At 18.3% G+C, this 18,711-nt stretch overlaps 1 protein-coding gene across 1 annotated transcript; it reads left to right on the top strand.

Annotated features, from left to right (window-relative positions):
• Positions 1 to 812: 812 nt before the first annotated feature.
• On the top strand, positions 813 to 18,313 carry LOC111616055 (the record flags this gene model as incomplete). Its single annotated transcript, XM_023357494.1, has 3 exons — positions 813 to 1,028; positions 1,118 to 1,245; positions 16,643 to 18,313. Coding segments are annotated over 3 exons (492 nt in total), but the record flags the coding sequence as incomplete, so codon positions are not given.
• Between the last annotated feature and the right edge of the window lie 398 nt (positions 18,314 to 18,711).

The following is an 18,711-nucleotide window of genomic DNA, read 5'->3' as shown; positions in this document are numbered from 1 at the left end:
TTAATGTAATTAATGTAAACGATCGTCGCGATTGCTGTACGCGCGGTTTTATTTGTGTTTTGGGCGGTTTTTGTGTGGCAGCACGGTGAGAGTGGTGGAGGAGTTATATATAGTGGGGAACCGGAAACCATTCATTCTGGTTCCTGGCGTGCAACAGTGAAGGTGTGTCCTTCGATTGTCTTGTGTAGACCCTTTGTGCTTTGTGTAAGCTGCCACGTGCCAGGCTTAAGCCGACCTATCGTATTGTGATTCAATTATAAATATATATTTGGTGCATAAAGTTTGTTAAATAATATATCGTACTGGTCTCCTCCTTTTTGTGGCAATCATTTTTCATTCACCCCTGCGGATATCATCCCTCAGATATTCGCAGATTCCACAGCTTTGAAAGCCATAAGACTGAATTTTTATAGTTTATGGTTTAGATAAGATAAACCTGATAATATCTGTTCAACATGGTTGAAATCATTTGTTTAGTTATTAAATGTTATTTGTGCTCGAGTTTCAAGATGTGTTATTAGTGTTAATCCTTCAGTTTTACTGCATATGTTTAAATTCTCTGTTCACATACCACTGCTGTCAGTTCCTGTTTGGTTTCCAACTAATAATTTGAATCTTGCATGTCAGAAGTGTTTTATTTTTGGTTTATAAAAAATATACAAATATCAGGAGACTAAAATTGTCAATTAAAGTTAATTATCTCATATTTCCTAATCATGGTGTTGAAATCAACTCTCATAAATCAAAAATGATATGATCACCTAATATTTCTTTATCTGTTCTTGCTTTTTTGTTCTTAATAAACTTACTAAACTCAGCATTTAATTGCTTTTGTTTTAAGGGAACATTATTTATCATCTGGTTCTGGTGGCTATCCAAGATCTTCTCCAGCAGTATTATCTGCAGATAGTTCATTAGAAGGACGGCAAAGAGCACCAACACCAAGTGGTCCATCTCCAAGAATTGATGAATATAGTGAAACATTAAGACAGATACAAAGAGCAGCTGGTCGTCCAAGAAATGGGAGAGTAAGTTCATTAAGTATATTTTGGCAAGTTATCATTAATAGTTAAAATTTCAATAGAATAACATTTAAACATTATGATTATTATTTTAGCCTGGTAATGAAGGTAGAAATGGTGAATGGTCTGGTTATTCTGAAAACAGAAGAGGTTACTGTAATCATCACCAGGGTCGTTTGCCTCGTCTGCCGCTTAGAAATCATCAGAATGTTTCTCAACAACAGTAAGCTTAAATCTTTGTATTAAATAGCATGCAACAGATTATTAAAATTTGAAAATAAGATAATGCTAATATTACAGTTTTTGAAAATTATTATTAGTTTCTAGTTTATTTATTTTATTGTGAAGAATAGTTTAAAAAGTTATGTGAATTAAAGATTATTATTCAGCACTTAAAATAAGCATAGAATGTAAAAAAGCATTTTGTCTATTTGCGATATCGGTGCACACAATAAATTGTTTAAAATGCTAGCTGGAATTAAAGTTCTGAAAACACTGTGCTCTGTTTCCCGGATTGGAATCTAGTTATACAGAAAAAAGAAATATGACTTAAAAATTTTAAATGTACATGAACAGGTTGTAAACAGAAAAATTTTCTGTTAACAGCCTGTCTGCATACGATAAAAATTTTTCTTCAATTTGTATTGCTTGATTATTATTTGGTGTCACAAGCTTTCAATACTTCAAAATTATTTTATTAAGAAGAGAATAAATATTTTTTTATACTTAATATCATTTAGTGCATAAATATATGTTTAACTTGTTTCCCTATTTTTGGATCATTTATTCAAAGTATTGACAATCAACTTAACTAAATTGAAAGTAATTTCAAGTTTTCTACTTTTAAGATAAGTCAATCTAAACTGAATATTAGTAATTAAATAAAGCAGTCATTTTATTAACTTTATCATCATTGTACAAGTGATAATTTGTATGTATAACACATATCAAAGACTTTAAAAAGATAAAATATACATTAAAATCTACAGATAAAATATACATTAAAATATTAAATAAAAATTTATTTCTGTACATGCGAATTAAAATTATTTTAAACAGCATATTTCAGAACCTGTACAGTTTACAAAGCCAAACTTGTACTCTGAACTAATTTTTCACTATACTTATTAACATAATTATTTCAAAATTTCTTTGTTGAAATCATTTTAATCACCAAACATAAGATTGAAAAAATTGCTCTTGAACTATTTCTAATTTAAAATCTTCAATCATTTCTTATTAAATTGACTAAATAGTAAGTAAATAGATGCACACCATTATACAGTCAAACCTATAACAAAACCCCAAGGGACCAAACAACTCTTCCATAGTAGACAGGTTTCTGCTATATACAGGTTACCTACAAGCATTAATAACTTTTTCAATGTTACTGGGTATATCAAAATGCATTAATCAAATAGTGGTACCTCAGTACTCAACCAAACCATCATTACCTGCTAGAACAAATTTTTGTTTAATAACAAATATTTTTATTTTAACTTTAATTTTTTCATTCTTTCATAAAAAGTTCTCTAAGATAAAAATGAGTGATTAATTTAAAATTAAATAAAACCTTACAGCTGCCTGCTTTCATCAGACAAAATTATACTCAATTCAGTTCATTTTTTTCATAAAGGAAAAAAAAACAAACTGTATGCAGAACACAATTATCAGCATATTTTACAACCATTTTAAGTGGTTGAAGTGTATCAACAATATGTGTCTGACACACTAAGATTTGTTGCAAATTTATGAGTTGTTATTCGTCAATTTTTAACAATTTCTTCCCACAATTTATCTTCAATAGCTTTTGGGGGGCCTGTATGTTTTGTATCCTTTAGTTCAAATTTTCCCCGAATGAAACTTTCAAAACCACATTTGACACATTTAGAGTTTAGAAGCATCTTCCCCATACACAGTACAAGTATTTTTTACTGCTATATAGCATGATATCCTTTACAAAACTTAAAAAGCATGCATAATATACACATTGGGCATATTTATCTGCAGACATTTTGACTTGATTTTATTCAAATGAAATGTGATATAGAAAAAGTTTAAAATAAGCTTCAAAACAAAGAATACAATCTCACATCAGGAATAATGTATTAAATATCAAAACTTACAATTACATTACATATTTATGTTAAGTAAAAACAGCTGTTAATAAAAATATGCAAAAACTTTCCGTTCAAATCCCATTAAAATTACTGTAATACAGTAGTCATATTTTGCTATTATGTATTTGGTATGTGTATTTTTTGACTTTTTTAAGATTTATACATGCTAGGCTTGTAAACTTCTTGTTAAATTTGTGTTAAATCAGATAAAGATACTGATTTTTCCATTATACGGCCTGATTTTCCTTTCTGTTTCTGCATTGGACAGGTTCTGCTATATATAGGTTAATTTAAGTTACTTTTTGCAAAAAATTGAAGGGATCAAAGAAATTTCCTGTTAATGACAGGTTTTTGCTATATACAGATTCTGTTATAGACAGGTTTGACTATTTTAAAATTTTAAATGACTGTAGTAATTCTAATGAAGCTGATGTTATGAATTTGCTGTAGGCTGCTACAAACTAGACAATATCAAAAGCAAACTGATCAAGAAAATTAGTTTGATCATCACCCACTTGGTTGCCATCAATTTCCCGTCATCATCTCAACATCACTCTATATCAGGGGTCTCTAAACTATGGCCTGTGAGCACCACCAATCTGGCCCGCAGTAGCGTCCCGAATATGCCTAGTATCCAGCCTGCCATAGTTTATTTTGATTACATTGTAAATACATTGTAAAATTTACAATGTAAGTAAATCATACAAAATAATAATCAGATGTTTTTATTTAATGACCAGTTAATAAATACAATAACTGACATACACAATGAAATTGAACATTTTAACTGTAATTAATAATATGAGATTTATCCTAAAAACTTACAATAAGTGACATACATAGGTAATTCACATAATGAAATTAAACATTATAATTATGATTAATGAGACTGCTGTAGCTGTAGCTTTCCACTGATAATTGTTTGCAGTTGTGGATCAAGTTTACTAGTGGAAATTATGAACAGCGACTTCAAATGCTCATCAGTTGGATCTGTAAATATTTTTTGTATATTTCAGTTTGGAGAATGTTTTTTTCACACAGATAAGTAGTGCCAAAAGTGGAAAAAAGCAAATTTTTGCAACTGATCCAGTGGTGTAGCGTAGTGGGGGCGGCAAAATTTCACAATAAATAATAATAATATCTTGTAAAAATTTGAACCATTCTAATCTATATTTGCGTTGCGCCTATGATAGTGCTATCGTCCGGACAGTCCGGGAATCAGCTCACCGTCTGGGTGAACTAATAATTTCATCTGAGGATATCCTGTGCAACCTGTTGACAATTTTTTTTTTTCTTTCTTGTACGATTCATTCATATACACCACCAATATCCAATACAATCCAATACAGCTATTTTAAACAGGTTGCTGCACTAGCATAGAATTTTTCATTGCTTGTTCTGTGACAAAACTGAATTTTAGTCTTTTAAATTGAGATACCTAAATAAGGGAGGACGAAATTTTCCTCTGCCCCGGGCAGCTGATACCCACGCTACGCCACTGCAACTGATCAAACTGTTAGTGGAAGACACTTATAAAATTCCAGCAATCATGACTTTAAATATTTTTCTTTAAAAATATTGCTACACTGCAAATCAATCTTTCCATTTGAAGTTCTGGGGCAAGGGTTTCAATATCAGCATTAAAAGGATTTTGAAAAATCTTGATATCATTTGCAATTGCACCAAAATCTGAAAAACGATACTCAAAATTTATTTTTAAAGCACCCAAAGCTTCAATTGCGAAATCTACTGGAAATGGAGTCTGTCTGCTGACTGAATGTTTGGCATGTATTAAAATGTGTGATTTTTTGTTTAATTGAGATTGAAACTAAAACAATTTTCTGTTGAAAGGACTTAATATGAGTGTATAAATCAGGCAGAAGCTGGTTTTCTCCTTGTAATTTTAAATTAAGGTCATTCATATGTTAAATCTGTATAAAATGATAACTTCCATAACCACTTATTGTTATCTAACTCAGCCAGAGGACAATTCCTTTCATTCAAGAAAATTTTGATTATTGCTTGGAACTCAAAAAATTAGGTTAGAACCTTTCCACAGCTAAGCCAGCATACTGCAGTATAATATTGTAAGTCATTTTCTCCAATTTCTTCAATAAAGTCATGGAATTGACAATGATTGAGTGCATGTGATCTAATATAATTAATAGCTGACATGACTGTCTTTAAAACTTTGACATATCCAAGCATATTCCGCACAAAGACTGTTGATGAATGATACAATGTACGATTAATGGTTTTGAACCACCGCCATTTTCTATGGCCTTTGATACAAGAGCAACGACACCTTTATTTTTTCCATACATGTTTTTGCGATACACTTCAAGTTTTCCCATTGAAGATTGTTTTTCTGAACAGCATTTTAAACTCCTTTAAAAATATCTTCTCCAGTAGTCGTGCTGTGAATGCTATGAACGTCAATAAGCTCTTCATACACTTCATAATTTTTATCTATCCATCAAATAAAAACACCTGAGCAGTATCTGAAACATCTGTTGACTCATCCAGGGCCAAAGAGAACCACTCTAAGTGTCGATTTTTGTCAGATAATTGAGTTAATATATTTTCTGCAATATCAATATCATCTACTCTTCAAGCCACAGTGTTTGCTGACAAACTAATGTTTTTAAATAAATTAGCTTTTTCTGGACACATTTCTTCTGCTGCTGCAATCATGCAATCCTTAATTAATTTGCCATCAGTAAATGGCTTCTCATGTTTTGCTATTGAATGAGCCATGCAGAAAGTAGCACAAGTTACTGCTTCTTGTTCAGCATTTACTTTCTTAAACAAAAATTGCTGAGATTTCAACTCGTGTTTCAAAGATTTATATTTTTCTAACTGTAAGCTTCCTGTAAATCTGAAGTAATTTGAGAATGTTTAGTCTCATAATGACGTTTTATATTGTATTCTTTGAGGACTGATATTGTTTCATTGCAAATTATATACATTGCTTTATTACTTGACTCAATCATGAAATATTAGTCCCATTTGACCACGTGCTATGGAAGACTACAAATTTATCCACCAGTTGGCAACACTTAATCCTTCCACCTTTTTCTTTTTATGAAGCAGTATGTTGTAATGGTTGTTATAATAAAAATCCTTTCTCACTATCTATTTTGTGGTTACTTCACAAGTGCGAACTTCTTATCACTCGTCCAACAGGTTATGGGCCTAGCCAAGTGCCAACATGAGTAAACTTATGCCTTTTTGCAAATATTTCATTAAGAAACCAAAAAACATATGTGAGCTAAGCCTAATGCATTAGTGACAGGTAAAAACAACTCAATATGACTGATAGTACTGCTACTGAGGGACTCGGCATCACAAAAATTACAATTACGTATCAGCTATGGAAATTCAAGATTCAGATGATTATAAGAATCATCTGCATCTTGCATGATGGATTATAAGGAAAAATATGAGCCAACCAAAACCAGAAGCTGTAGAATTGATAGCAGACTGGAAAACAAGGGAACACAAAGCTATAGCTATGATCAGCTTAGCTGTAGAAGATAGCCAGCTTGTACACCTCATGCAACTTGTATCCACACATAAAATATGGCTTAAACTGCAAGTCTTCACGAGTGTTTGTCCATGTGCAGCAAATTATATTTTATTCATAAACTGTACTCTATGAGACTTACTACTGGCATGATGGGAACTCACATGACTATGCTAGAAATCGTCAATCAGTTATAAATCTGGGAAAGGAATGATAAAGATATTGTCATAGCAATACTATTGTAGTGTCTACGAAGTATCGAAGTACTCCAGACAATCAGTTGGGTAAAATGTATGCGTGAGGACCTTACATAAGCAATACCTTGACTTGCAAATAACAAAGTTTTAATAATAGACAACAATATATCAGAACTTACACTATAGATACAAGTAATAACACTTGTGACAATTAACATATATTCCTTTTGAGAAGATAATCGTAAAAAAAAAAAAAAAAAAAAAAAAAAAAAAAAAAAAAAAAAAAAAAAAAAAAAAAAAAAAAAAAAAAAAAAAAAAAAAAAAAAAAAAAAAAAAAAAAAAAAAAAAAAAAAAAAAAAAAAAAAAAAAAAAAAAAAAAAAAAAAAAAAAAAAAAAAAAAAAAAAAAAAAAAAAAAAAAAAAAAAAAAAAAAAAAAAAAAAAAAAAAAAAAAAAAAAAAAAAAAAAAAAAAAAAAAAAAAAAAAAAAAAAAAAAAAAAAAAAAAAAAAAAAAAAAAAAAAAAAAAAAAAAAAAAAAAAAAAAAAAAAAAAAAAAAAAAAAAAAAAAAAAAAAAAAAAAAAAAAAAAAAAAAAAAAAAAAAAAAAAAAAAAAAAAAAAAAAAAAAAAAAAAAAAAAAAAAAAAAAAAAAAAAAAAAAAAAAAAAAAAAAAAAAAAAAAAAAAAAAAAAAAAAAAAAAAAAAAAAAAAAAAAAAAAAAAAAAAAAAAAAAAAAAAAAAAAAAAAAAAAAAAAAAAAAAAAAAAAAAAAAAAAAAAAAAAAAAAAAAAAAAAAAAAAAAAAAAAAAAAAAAAAAAAAAAAAAAAAAAAAAAAAAAAAAAAAAAAAAAAAAAAAAAAAAAAAAAAAAAAAAAAAAAAAAAAAAAAAAAAAAAAAAAAAAAAAAAAAAAAAAAAAAAAAAAAAAAAAAAAAAAAAAAAAAAAAAAAAAAAAAAAAAAAAAAAAAAAAAAAAAAAAAAAAAAAAAAAAAAAAAAAAAAAAAAAAAAAAAAAAAAAAAAAAAAAAAAAAAAAAAAAAAAAAAAAAAAAAAAAAAAAAAAAAAAAAAAAAAAAAAAAAAAAAAAAAAAAAAAAAAAAAAAAAAAAAAAAAAAAAAAAAAAAAAAAAAAAAAAAAAAAAAAAAAAAAAAAAAAAAAAAAAAAAAAAAAAAAAAAAAAAAAAAAAAAAAAAAAAAAAAAAAAAAAAAAAAAAAAAAAAAAAAAAAAAAAAAAAAAAAAAAAAAAAAAAAAAAAAAAAAAAAAAAAAAAAAAAAAAAAAAAAAAAAAAAAAAAAAAAAAAAAAAAAAAAAAAAAAAAAAAAAAAAAAAAAAAAAAAAAAAAAAAAAAAAAAAAAAAAAAAAAAAAAAAAAAAAAAAAAAAAAAAAAAAAAAAAAAAAAAAAAAAAAAAAAAAAAAAAAAAAAAAAAAAAAAAAAAAAAAAAAAAAAAAAAAAAAAAAAAAAAAAAAAAAAAAAAAAAAAAAAAAAAAAAAAAAAAAAAAAAAAAAAAAAAAAAAAAAAAAAAAAAAAAAAAAAAAAAAAAAAAAAAAAAAAAAAAAAAAAAAAAAAAAAAAAAAAAAAAAAAAAAAAAAAAAAAAAAAAAAAAAAAAAAAAAAAAAAAAAAAAAAAAAAAAAAAAAAAAAAAAAAAAAAAAAAAAAAAAAAAAAAAAAAAAAAAAAAAAAAAAAAAAAAAAAAAAAAAAAAAAAAAAAAAAAAAAAAAAAAAAAAAAAAAAAAAAAAAAAAAAAAAAAAAAAAAAAAAAAAAAAAAAAAAAAAAAAAAAAAAAAAAAAAAAAAAAAAAAAAAAAAAAAAAAAAAAAAAAAAAAAAAAAAAAAAAAAAAAAAAAAAAAAAAAAAAAAAAAAAAAAAAAAAAAAAAAAAAAAAAAAAAAAAAAAAAAAAAAAAAAAAAAAAAAAAAAAAAAAAAAAAAAAAAAAAAAAAAAAAAAAAAAAAAAAAAAAAAAAAAAAAAAAAAAAAAAAAAAAAAAAAAAAAAAAAAAAAAAAAAAAAAAAAAAAAAAAAAAAAAAAAAAAAAAAAAAAAAAAAAAAAAAAAAAAAAAAAAAAAAAAAAAAAAAAAAAAAAAAAAAAAAAAAAAAAAAAAAAAAAAAAAAAAAAAAAAAAAAAAAAAAAAAAAAAAAAAAAAAAAAAAAAAAAAAAAAAAAAAAAAAAAAAAAAAAAAAAAAAAAAAAAAAAAAAAAAAAAAAAAAAAAAAAAAAAAAAAAAAAAAAAAAAAAAAAAAAAAAAAAAAAAAAAAAAAAAAAAAAAAAAAAAAAAAAAAAAAAAAAAAAAAAAAAAAAAAAAAAAAAAAAAAAAAAAAAAAAAAAAAAAAAAAAAAAAAAAAAAAAAAAAAAAAAAAAAAAAAAAAAAAAAAAAAAAAAAAAAAAAAAAAAAAAAAAAAAAAAAAAAAAAAAAAAAAAAAAAAAAAAAAAAAAAAAAAAAAAAAAAAAAAAAAAAAAAAAAAAAAAAAAAAAAAAAAAAAAAAAAAAAAAAAAAAAAAAAAAAAAAAAAAAAAAAAAAAAAAAAAAAAAAAAAAAAAAAAAAAAAAAAAAAAAAAAAAAAAAAAAAAAAAAAAAAAAAAAAAAAAAAAAAAAAAAAAAAAAAAAAAAAAAAAAAAAAAAAAAAAAAAAAAAAAAAAAAAAAAAAAAAAAAAAAAAAAAAAAAAAAAAAAAAAAAAAAAAAAAAAAAAAAAAAAAAAAAAAAAAAAAAAAAAAAAAAAAAAAAAAAAAAAAAAAAAAAAAAAAAAAAAAAAAAAAAAAAAAAAAAAAAAAAAAAAAAAAAAAAAAAAAAAAAAAAAAAAAAAAAAAAAAAAAAAAAAAAAAAAAAAAAAAAAAAAAAAAAAAAAAAAAAAAAAAAAAAAAAAAAAAAAAAAAAAAAAAAAAAAAAAAAAAAAAAAAAAAAAAAAAAAAAAAAAAAAAAAAAAAAAAAAAAAAAAAAAAAAAAAAAAAAAAAAAAAAAAAAAAAAAAAAAAAAAAAAAAAAAAAAAAAAAAAAAAAAAAAAAAAAAAAAAAAAAAAAAAAAAAAAAAAAAAAAAAAAAAAAAAAAAAAAAAAAAAAAAAAAAAAAAAAAAAAAAAAAAAAAAAAAAAAAAAAAAAAAAAAAAAAAAAAAAAAAAAAAAAAAAAAAAAAAAAAAAAAAAAAAAAAAAAAAAAAAAAAAAAAAAAAAAAAAAAAAAAAAAAAAAAAAAAAAAAAAAAAAAAAAAAAAAAAAAAAAAAAAAAAAAAAAAAAAAAAAAAAAAAAAAAAAAAAAAAAAAAAAAAAAAAAAAAAAAAAAAAAAAAAAAAAAAAAAAAAAAAAAAAAAAAAAAAAAAAAAAAAAAAAAAAAAAAAAAAAAAAAAAAAAAAAAAAAAAAAAAAAAAAAAAAAAAAAAAAAAAAAAAAAAAAAAAAAAAAAAAAAAAAAAAAAAAAAAAAAAAAAAAAAAAAAAAAAAAAAAAAAAAAAAAAAAAAAAAAAAAAAAAAAAAAAAAAAAAAAAAAAAAAAAAAAAAAAAAAAAAAAAAAAAAAAAAAAAAAAAAAAAAAAAAAAAAAAAAAAAAAAAAAAAAAAAAAAAAAAAAAAAAAAAAAAAAAAAAAAAAAAAAAAAAAAAAAAAAAAAAAAAAAAAAAAAAAAAAAAAAAAAAAAAAAAAAAAAAAAAAAAAAAAAAAAAAAAAAAAAAAAAAAAAAAAAAAAAAAAAAAAAAAAAAAAAAAAAAAAAAAAAAAAAAAAAAAAAAAAAAAAAAAAAAAAAAAAAAAAAAAAAAAAAAAAAAAAAAAAAAAAAAAAAAAAAAAAAAAAAAAAAAAAAAAAAAAAAAAAAAAAAAAAAAAAAAAAAAAAAAAAAAAAAAAAAAAAAAAAAAAAAAAAAAAAAAAAAAAAAAAAAAAAAAAAAAAAAAAAAAAAAAAAAAAAAAAAAAAAAAAAAAAAAAAAAAAAAAAAAAAAAAAAAAAAAAAAAAAAAAAAAAAAAAAAAAAAAAAAAAAAAAAAAAAAAAAAAAAAAAAAAAAAAAAAAAAAAAAAAAAAAAAAAAAAAAAAAAAAAAAAAAAAAAAAAAAAAAAAAAAAAAAAAAAAAAAAAAAAAAAAAAAAAAAAAAAAAAAAAAAAAAAAAAAAAAAAAAAAAAAAAAAAAAAAAAAAAAAAAAAAAAAAAAAAAAAAAAAAAAAAAAAAAAAAAAAAAAAAAAAAAAAAAAAAAAAAAAAAAAAAAAAAAAAAAAAAAAAAAAAAAAAAAAAAAAAAAAAAAAAAAAAAAAAAAAAAAAAAAAAAAAAAAAAAAAAAAAAAAAAAAAAAAAAAAAAAAAAAAAAAAAAAAAAAAAAAAAAAAAAAAAAAAAAAAAAAAAAAAAAAAAAAAAAAAAAAAAAAAAAAAAAAAAAAAAAAAAAAAAAAAAAAAAAAAAAAAAAAAAAAAAAAAAAAAAAAAAAAAAAAAAAAAAAAAAAAAAAAAAAAAAAAAAAAAAAAAAAAAAAAAAAAAAAAAAAAAAAAAAAAAAAAAAAAAAAAAAAAAAAAAAAAAAAAAAAAAAAAAAAAAAAAAAAAAAAAAAAAAAAAAAAAAAAAAAAAAAAAAAAAAAAAAAAAAAAAAAAAAAAAAAAAAAAAAAAAAAAAAAAAAAAAAAAAAAAAAAAAAAAAAAAAAAAAAAAAAAAAAAAAAAAAAAAAAAAAAAAAAAAAAAAAAAAAAAAAAAAAAAAAAAAAAAAAAAAAAAAAAAAAAAAAAAAAAAAAAAAAAAAAAAAAAAAAAAAAAAAAAAAAAAAAAAAAAAAAAAAAAAAAAAAAAAAAAAAAAAAAAAAAAAAAAAAAAAAAAAAAAAAAAAAAAAAAAAAAAAAAAAAAAAAAAAAAAAAAAAAAAAAAAAAAAAAAAAAAAAAAAAAAAAAAAAAAAAAAAAAAAAAAAAAAAAAAAAAAAAAAAAAAAAAAAAAAAAAAAAAAAAAAAAAAAAAAAAAAAAAAAAAAAAAAAAAAAAAAAAAAAAAAAAAAAAAAAAAAAAAAAAAAAAAAAAAAAAAAAAAAAAAAAAAAAAAAAAAAAAAAAAAAAAAAAAAAAAAAAAAAAAAAAAAAAAAAAAAAAAAAAAAAAAAAAAAAAAAAAAAAAAAAAAAAAAAAAAAAAAAAAAAAAAAAAAAAAAAAAAAAAAAAAAAAAAAAAAAAAAAAAAAAAAAAAAAAAAAAAAAAAAAAAAAAAAAAAAAAAAAAAAAAAAAAAAAAAAAAAAAAAAAAAAAAAAAAAAAAAAAAAAAAAAAAAAAAAAAAAAAAAAAAAAAAAAAAAAAAAAAAAAAAAAAAAAAAAAAAAAAAAAAAAAAAAAAAAAAAAAAAAAAAAAAAAAAAAAAAAAAAAAAAAAAAAAAAAAAAAAAAAAAAAAAAAAAAAAAAAAAAAAAAAAAAAAAAAAAAAAAAAAAAAAAAAAAAAAAAAAAAAAAAAAAAAAAAAAAAAAAAAAAAAAAAAAAAAAAAAAAAAAAAAAAAAAAAAAAAAAAAAAAAAAAAAAAAAAAAAAAAAAAAAAAAAAAAAAAAAAAAAAAAAAAAAAAAAAAAAAAAAAAAAAAAAAAAAAAAAAAAAAAAAAAAAAAAAAAAAAAAAAAAAAAAAAAAAAAAAAAAAAAAAAAAAAAAAAAAAAAAAAAAAAAAAAAAAAAAAAAAAAAAAAAAAAAAAAAAAAAAAAAAAAAAAAAAAAAAAAAAAAAAAAAAAAAAAAAAAAAAAAAAAAAAAAAAAAAAAAAAAAAAAAAAAAAAAAAAAAAAAAAAAAAAAAAAAAAAAAAAAAAAAAAAAAAAAAAAAAAAAAAAAAAAAAAAAAAAAAAAAAAAAAAAAAAAAAAAAAAAAAAAAAAAAAAAAAAAAAAAAAAAAAAAAAAAAAAAAAAAAAAAAAAAAAAAAAAAAAAAAAAAAAAAAAAAAAAAAAAAAAAAAAAAAAAAAAAAAAAAAAAAAAAAAAAAAAAAAAAAAAAAAAAAAAAAAAAAAAAAAAAAAAAAAAAAAAAAAAAAAAAAAAAAAAAAAAAAAAAAAAAAAAAAAAAAAAAAAAAAAAAAAAAAAAAAAAAAAAAAAAAAAAAAAAAAAAAAAAAAAAAAAAAAAAAAAAAAAAAAAAAAAAAAAAAAAAAAAAAAAAAAAAAAAAAAAAAAAAAAAAAAAAAAAAAAAAAAAAAAAAAAAAAAAAAAAAAAAAAAAAAAAAAAAAAAAAAAAAAAAAAAAAAAAAAAAAAAAAAAAAAAAAAAAAAAAAAAAAAAAAAAAAAAAAAAAAAAAAAAAAAAAAAAAAAAAAAAAAAAAAAAAAAAAAAAAAAAAAAAAAAAAAAAAAAAAAAAAAAAAAAAAAAAAAAAAAAAAAAAAAAAAAAAAAAAAAAAAAAAAAAAAAAAAAAAAAAAAAAAAAAAAAAAAAAAAAAAAAAAAAAAAAAAAAAAAAAAAAAAAAAAAAAAAAAAAAAAAAAAAAAAAAAAAAAAAAAAAAAAAAAAAAAAAAAAAAAAAAAAAAAAAAAAAAAAAAAAAAAAAAAAAAAAAAAAAAAAAAAAAAAAAAAAAAAAAAAAAAAAAAAAAAAAAAAAAAAAAAAAAAAAAAAAAAAAAAAAAAAAAAAAAAAAAAAAAAAAAAAAAAAAAAAAAAAAAAAAAAAAAAAAAAAAAAAAAAAAAAAAAAAAAAAAAAAAAAAAAAAAAAAAAAAAAAAAAAAAAAAAAAAAAAAAAAAAAAAAAAAAAAAAAAAAAAAAAAAAAAAAAAAAAAAAAAAAAAAAAAAAAAAAAAAAAAAAAAAAAAAAAAAAAAAAAAAAAAAAAAAAAAAAAAAAAAAAAAAAAAAAAAAAAAAAAAAAAAAAAAAAAAAAAAAAAAAAAAAAAAAAAAAAAAAAAAAAAAAAAAAAAAAAAAAAAAAAAAAAAAAAAAAAAAAAAAAAAAAAAAAAAAAAAAAAAAAAAAAAAAAAAAAAAAAAAAAAAAAAAAAAAAAAAAAAAAAAAAAAAAAAAAAAAAAAAAAAAAAAAAAAAAAAAAAAAAAAAAAAAAAAAAAAAAAAAAAAAAAAAAAAAAAAAAAAAAAAAAAAAAAAAAAAAAAAAAAAAAAAAAAAAAAAAAAAAAAAAAAAAAAAAAAAAAAAAAAAAAAAAAAAAAAAAAAAAAAAAAAAAAAAAAAAAAAAAAAAAAAAAAAAAAAAAAAAAAAAAAAAAAAAAAAAAAAAAAAAAAAAAAAAAAAAAAAAAAAAAAAAAAAAAAAAAAAAAAAAAAAAAAAAAAAAAAAAAAAAAAAAAAAAAAAAAAAAAAAAAAAAAAAAAAAAAAAAAAAAAAAAAAAAAAAAAAAAAAAAAAAAAAAAAAAAAAAAAAAAAAAAAAAAAAAAAAAAAAAAAAAAAAAAAAAAAAAAAAAAAAAAAAAAAAAAAAAAAAAAAAAAAAAAAAAAAAAAAAAAAAAAAAAAAAAAAAAAAAAAAAAAAAAAAAAAAAAAAAAAAAAAAAAAAAAAAAAAAAAAAAAANGAAAAAAAAATGATACGCTTACCTAGCGTAGGTGCGGGAAGTTACTCGACCTTTGTTCTGTGGCCATGTGGTTGCTCCAAAAAATATCACAAAATAAAATATGCGGTGAATCTGATTATGCGGATGGAACAAAAATCGTTGAAATTAATGGCGTGAATGTCCAGATGAAATTGGATTGAGGTTGAATCACGTCCGGCTCACCAATGTGGCGATTGAGGTTGCCAACAAAAGAGTTCAAGTAGCACAATTGAATAGGAGTCTGTACTCTAGACGAGGAGTCGACAAAAGGACGAAGGCACGTGTTCGAATCGGTGTTTTAAAACCTCCGAACTCCCTCTGGTGGCGATCGGACGAAGTTCGGAATTGGTCGCCACAACTTAATGCAGTAAAACTTATAAGCACTATCTTTTGGTACAGTATGAACCAAAGCTGCAGTGGATGCTGATTGGAGCAATGAGAGACATGATAGAAAATCTACATACATCATCATGCTGGGTTTCAACAACATATAATGGTTGAGTAAGAAGCAAGCTATGGTTGCCAAAGCTGAATATATATTGGCTGCATATGCATGTCAAGAAATCATTTGGCTATGTCAGATCCTATCAGATATGCAGATATTGATGTCAAGTGCAACTACAATTTTTGAAGACAATCAAGGTTGCATTGAAATGCTGAAATCTGACAGATCAAGTGCATGGACAAAACACATTGATATCAAGTGTCATTTGCTATGTGACCTGTGTGAGAAGAAAATCATTGAAATGAAATGTTTGACAGAACTCATGATTCCAGATGTGATGGCCAAACCTCTTCCTACGGATAAATTGAAATGATTTTCAAATGCTGTGAATTTGGGATTATGACTTTATTCAGCAAGAAGGGGTGTTGGCTATTATTACAGTATTATGCTTCATGTTGTAATGATAAAATTTATGTTTATTTTATTTATTGGTTTAATTTATCTGTTTTTAAGTTTGTGTTTGTTTCTTGGGTTTTGTTGTAAAGTTTAATTATCCCGTACTGTAATGGTGAAGCTAGATTGGTTAGTTTTTTTTTTTCTATTTACATCCAATTTATTATTGAAATGTCCATGTCTACCAAAATTTTACATGACCTGGTTTACCACAAAACTACAATATTAATCCATTTGTTTACTGGTCAATTTTAGAAATTATCTGAAATGAACTATTTGAGTGAATAAACCATACTTTCCAGGATCTTTGCAAACATTAAAATCAAAAAATTTTGAGATAATTTTTAATTTGATAGTTTTTGATGCTCTATGCTTAAATGTAAAATTATTTTTAATTAAGATTACAAATTATAAAATAGAGAAAATGTTTATTCCTCTTAGTTATAAACTTACAACACTTAAATTTTATCATGTTTCCTCAGTTTAATGCTGGGATTATTAGTCTGCAGATCTTATTTGAAAAATTCTGAATACATTTTAATAAATTTGTAAAAAGCATGATGATATATGTAGATTTTTTATCATGTCTCTCATTGCTCCAATCAGCATCCACTGCAGCAAGACTTACAAAACTTAAAAAACTCTGATTTGATGCTAATAAATAAAACAAAAGGCAGTAATTAACAAAAAAATGTTTGTTTATTCTTTGGTGTCTGTCTATAATCTAATTTGCTTTATCCACACATAACTATATTTAAAACTTTTTTCTTCAAAAATTATGCATTAAATAAAGAAGTGAGAATACAAATTAGCATTTTCAATAAGTTATGATGCAATATACAGATTGGGCCATTTAAGTTGCAACACTGGAAATCCCAGAGACAAAAATGTTTTAAATATCAGTTGTTTGATTGTATCAATAAAAGGGAAAGGAAACTTTGTTTATTTTGAATTTGGTGGACAACCTCAAAGTTAGTTGTAGGACACCTTGGTTTTGTAAATGACCCTAATTGTTTTTAATATCTTACTTTATGAAGAAAAACAAATTTAAATTAAATTTACTTTTACATTTTTAAATGCACAGCTAAACTGTTTACTTGAATGTCATAAAAGGTTTGTTTTTTATCCTCATGTCAATTTGCCTAAGAATTGGTCCAAAAAGTTATTTACAATATCTGTAAAAATGAAACAAGTATTCCCAATGAAAGTCGCATGCTGTCAACATTTAAATCTTTCTCTCAGATGTTTTTGTTTCTGGGATATTCTGGTGCCTCAACTTATATATTGTACATATTGACTATAAAAGTAAAGTGATTTAATAAGTGCGTTAAACGTAATTGATGAAAGTGGCAGTTCATAAGTTAAGAAAACTATATACCATCAGCCCTTATTTTTTACTGAAATTGTTGTTGTTGAAATATTTTTTAAAATTATATATGAGAAGTATAATTTGCTTATTAAATATGATGAAGTATAATTTTCTCATTTAGATATGATATTCCATATAAAGAGAGGAGTTCCAATAATCTTCCAGCATTAAAACAGCCCTTATTTCCTCTGATGGAACGTGGAGACAAGCCTCGGAAGCCTCGAGGTCCACACAGACCCAGAGTTTCAGATAATATTTCCAATCATTAAATTCTTCCAATATATTTAAATTTCTGCCAGAAGCTGCCTATAATTTAATAATTATCAGTATTCACTCAAATGAAAAACCAAAACAATAAAAATTTTCAGTTGTAAATTCATCAATTATGACATTATTGCAATTTTCAGAATTTTAATTAAAATGTATTAAATTAATATATATAAATATCATAATTTTAATAAAATTTTGTTATAAATTTCTTTTTAGATGACGAATGGTACTAAAATACCCACTAAAGCACAAAACTTCATATGAATATTTTAAAAAAAAGATTATATTGAATTTAATTTGTCAATGATTAATTTAATAAATTAAAATTATCAAATCTTTATAAAAATTTAAACTCAACAAAATAATAGCCTATAAATGCTGTGATTCTAAAAAAAGTGGGTTTCATTGTTGTTATAAAAAAAGGCAATCTTGATTATAAAATTTTAAAATAAATTTATATCACTAAGTTACATCATGCTGTTGCTTTGAAAAGTCATTTTCAATGAAGCAATTTGAGCATTAATTATATATAACATTAAGAATAGAAAATCTTTGCTAATTTTAAGAATTTAAACAGAATTATAAAGTTTCTATTCCATGTACAACCCTCGACAAATCAGAATATTTTTGATATACTAATATTTAATATTTATTGTTCATAAATACTGAAATAATTACTTTAATGACATACATTTTAAAATTTATGCTTATTGAAGAAATTTTTCTTATCATAATTTGTCAAATTTAATGTACTGTATAAGAAAAAGCAAATTTTTATTATTGATCTTAAAATATTAAATCATGTTTCTGAAGACAAATATCATCGTATACAATGATTTATTCTTATTGATTCATCTTACAACAAATCTGACCATATTCATTTCTCAATGAATATCAACTTCTTCAATGAATGAAACAAAATCAATTTTTTGGGAAAATCTTTGAAAATTTCAAAATGATTGATGTGTTACTGCAAGTGAGAATCTTTATGAATTAGTAAATACTTAAATTTACAATAATCTACTTTTCCAGTTTCTTTAAATCCTTCTAAGTATTTTAAACTTAAAATAATTTTTAATTATTTTAGGCATAAATAATTCATATACTCTAGAATCTGAAATAATTAAATTTTACAATTAGAATCTGTTTAAATTAAGAAAATCAAATATATCTGCAGCTTAATACTTTGGGGAACTACTCCAGTTGTACAAGCAACAACATAACATTGTGGTCATTATATGTCTCAATATGTTGTGATATTGCATTTATCTAAAGGCTGTTATAATGATATAATTGTATATAAAACATTTCTCTACATCTAAGTATAAAATGTTAGGACAGCAACAGTTCTTCAAAATGCAATATTCAATTCTTGAAATATTTATTTGCATTGATGTTTAAAAAATAAAATTAGGTTTACTTTACAAATTTATAATCTATTTACATTTATAAGGACTTTTTGAGAAATGTTTCAGCTTAATAACAGTTTAAAATGTCTTCTCAAAATTTGATCATATATTATTGAAATTGAAAAATGAAATAAAATGTTCAAAATGAAATAAAATAAAATAAGAAATTTTAAAATGAAATAATGAAATAAAATAAGAAATTTTAATTGGTTTCTATAAACATTTGAAATTAATGAAATATAATTAGTACATCTGCAACATCAGAAATAAAATGTTTTCCAAATTAATATTGCTCTAAGATCAATTCTCTGAACAAATTCAATATTTTATTGTAAAAATTTGAGAAATTGTTATACAATATAATTATTATTCATTTCTTCTTTCTTGAAAAATTACAAGATTTCTTTTTATATTTGCAAATTGAATTTTATTTAATAAATATAAGTATGATGATGATGATTATTATCTTTAAAGAAAGAATTTTAAAAAACTCGATTCAAATTATATATAT

The sequence above is a fragment of the Centruroides sculpturatus genome, unplaced genomic scaffold (genome assembly GCF_000671375.1).
Source record: "Centruroides sculpturatus isolate CEXI.00-Female unplaced genomic scaffold, Cexi_2.0 scaffold1962, whole genome shotgun sequence".
Classification (NCBI taxonomy): domain Eukaryota; kingdom Metazoa; phylum Arthropoda; class Arachnida; order Scorpiones; family Buthidae; genus Centruroides; species Centruroides sculpturatus.
The sequence above is the reverse complement of the archived record's forward strand: the minus strand, read 5'-3'. Positions and strand labels throughout refer to the sequence as shown.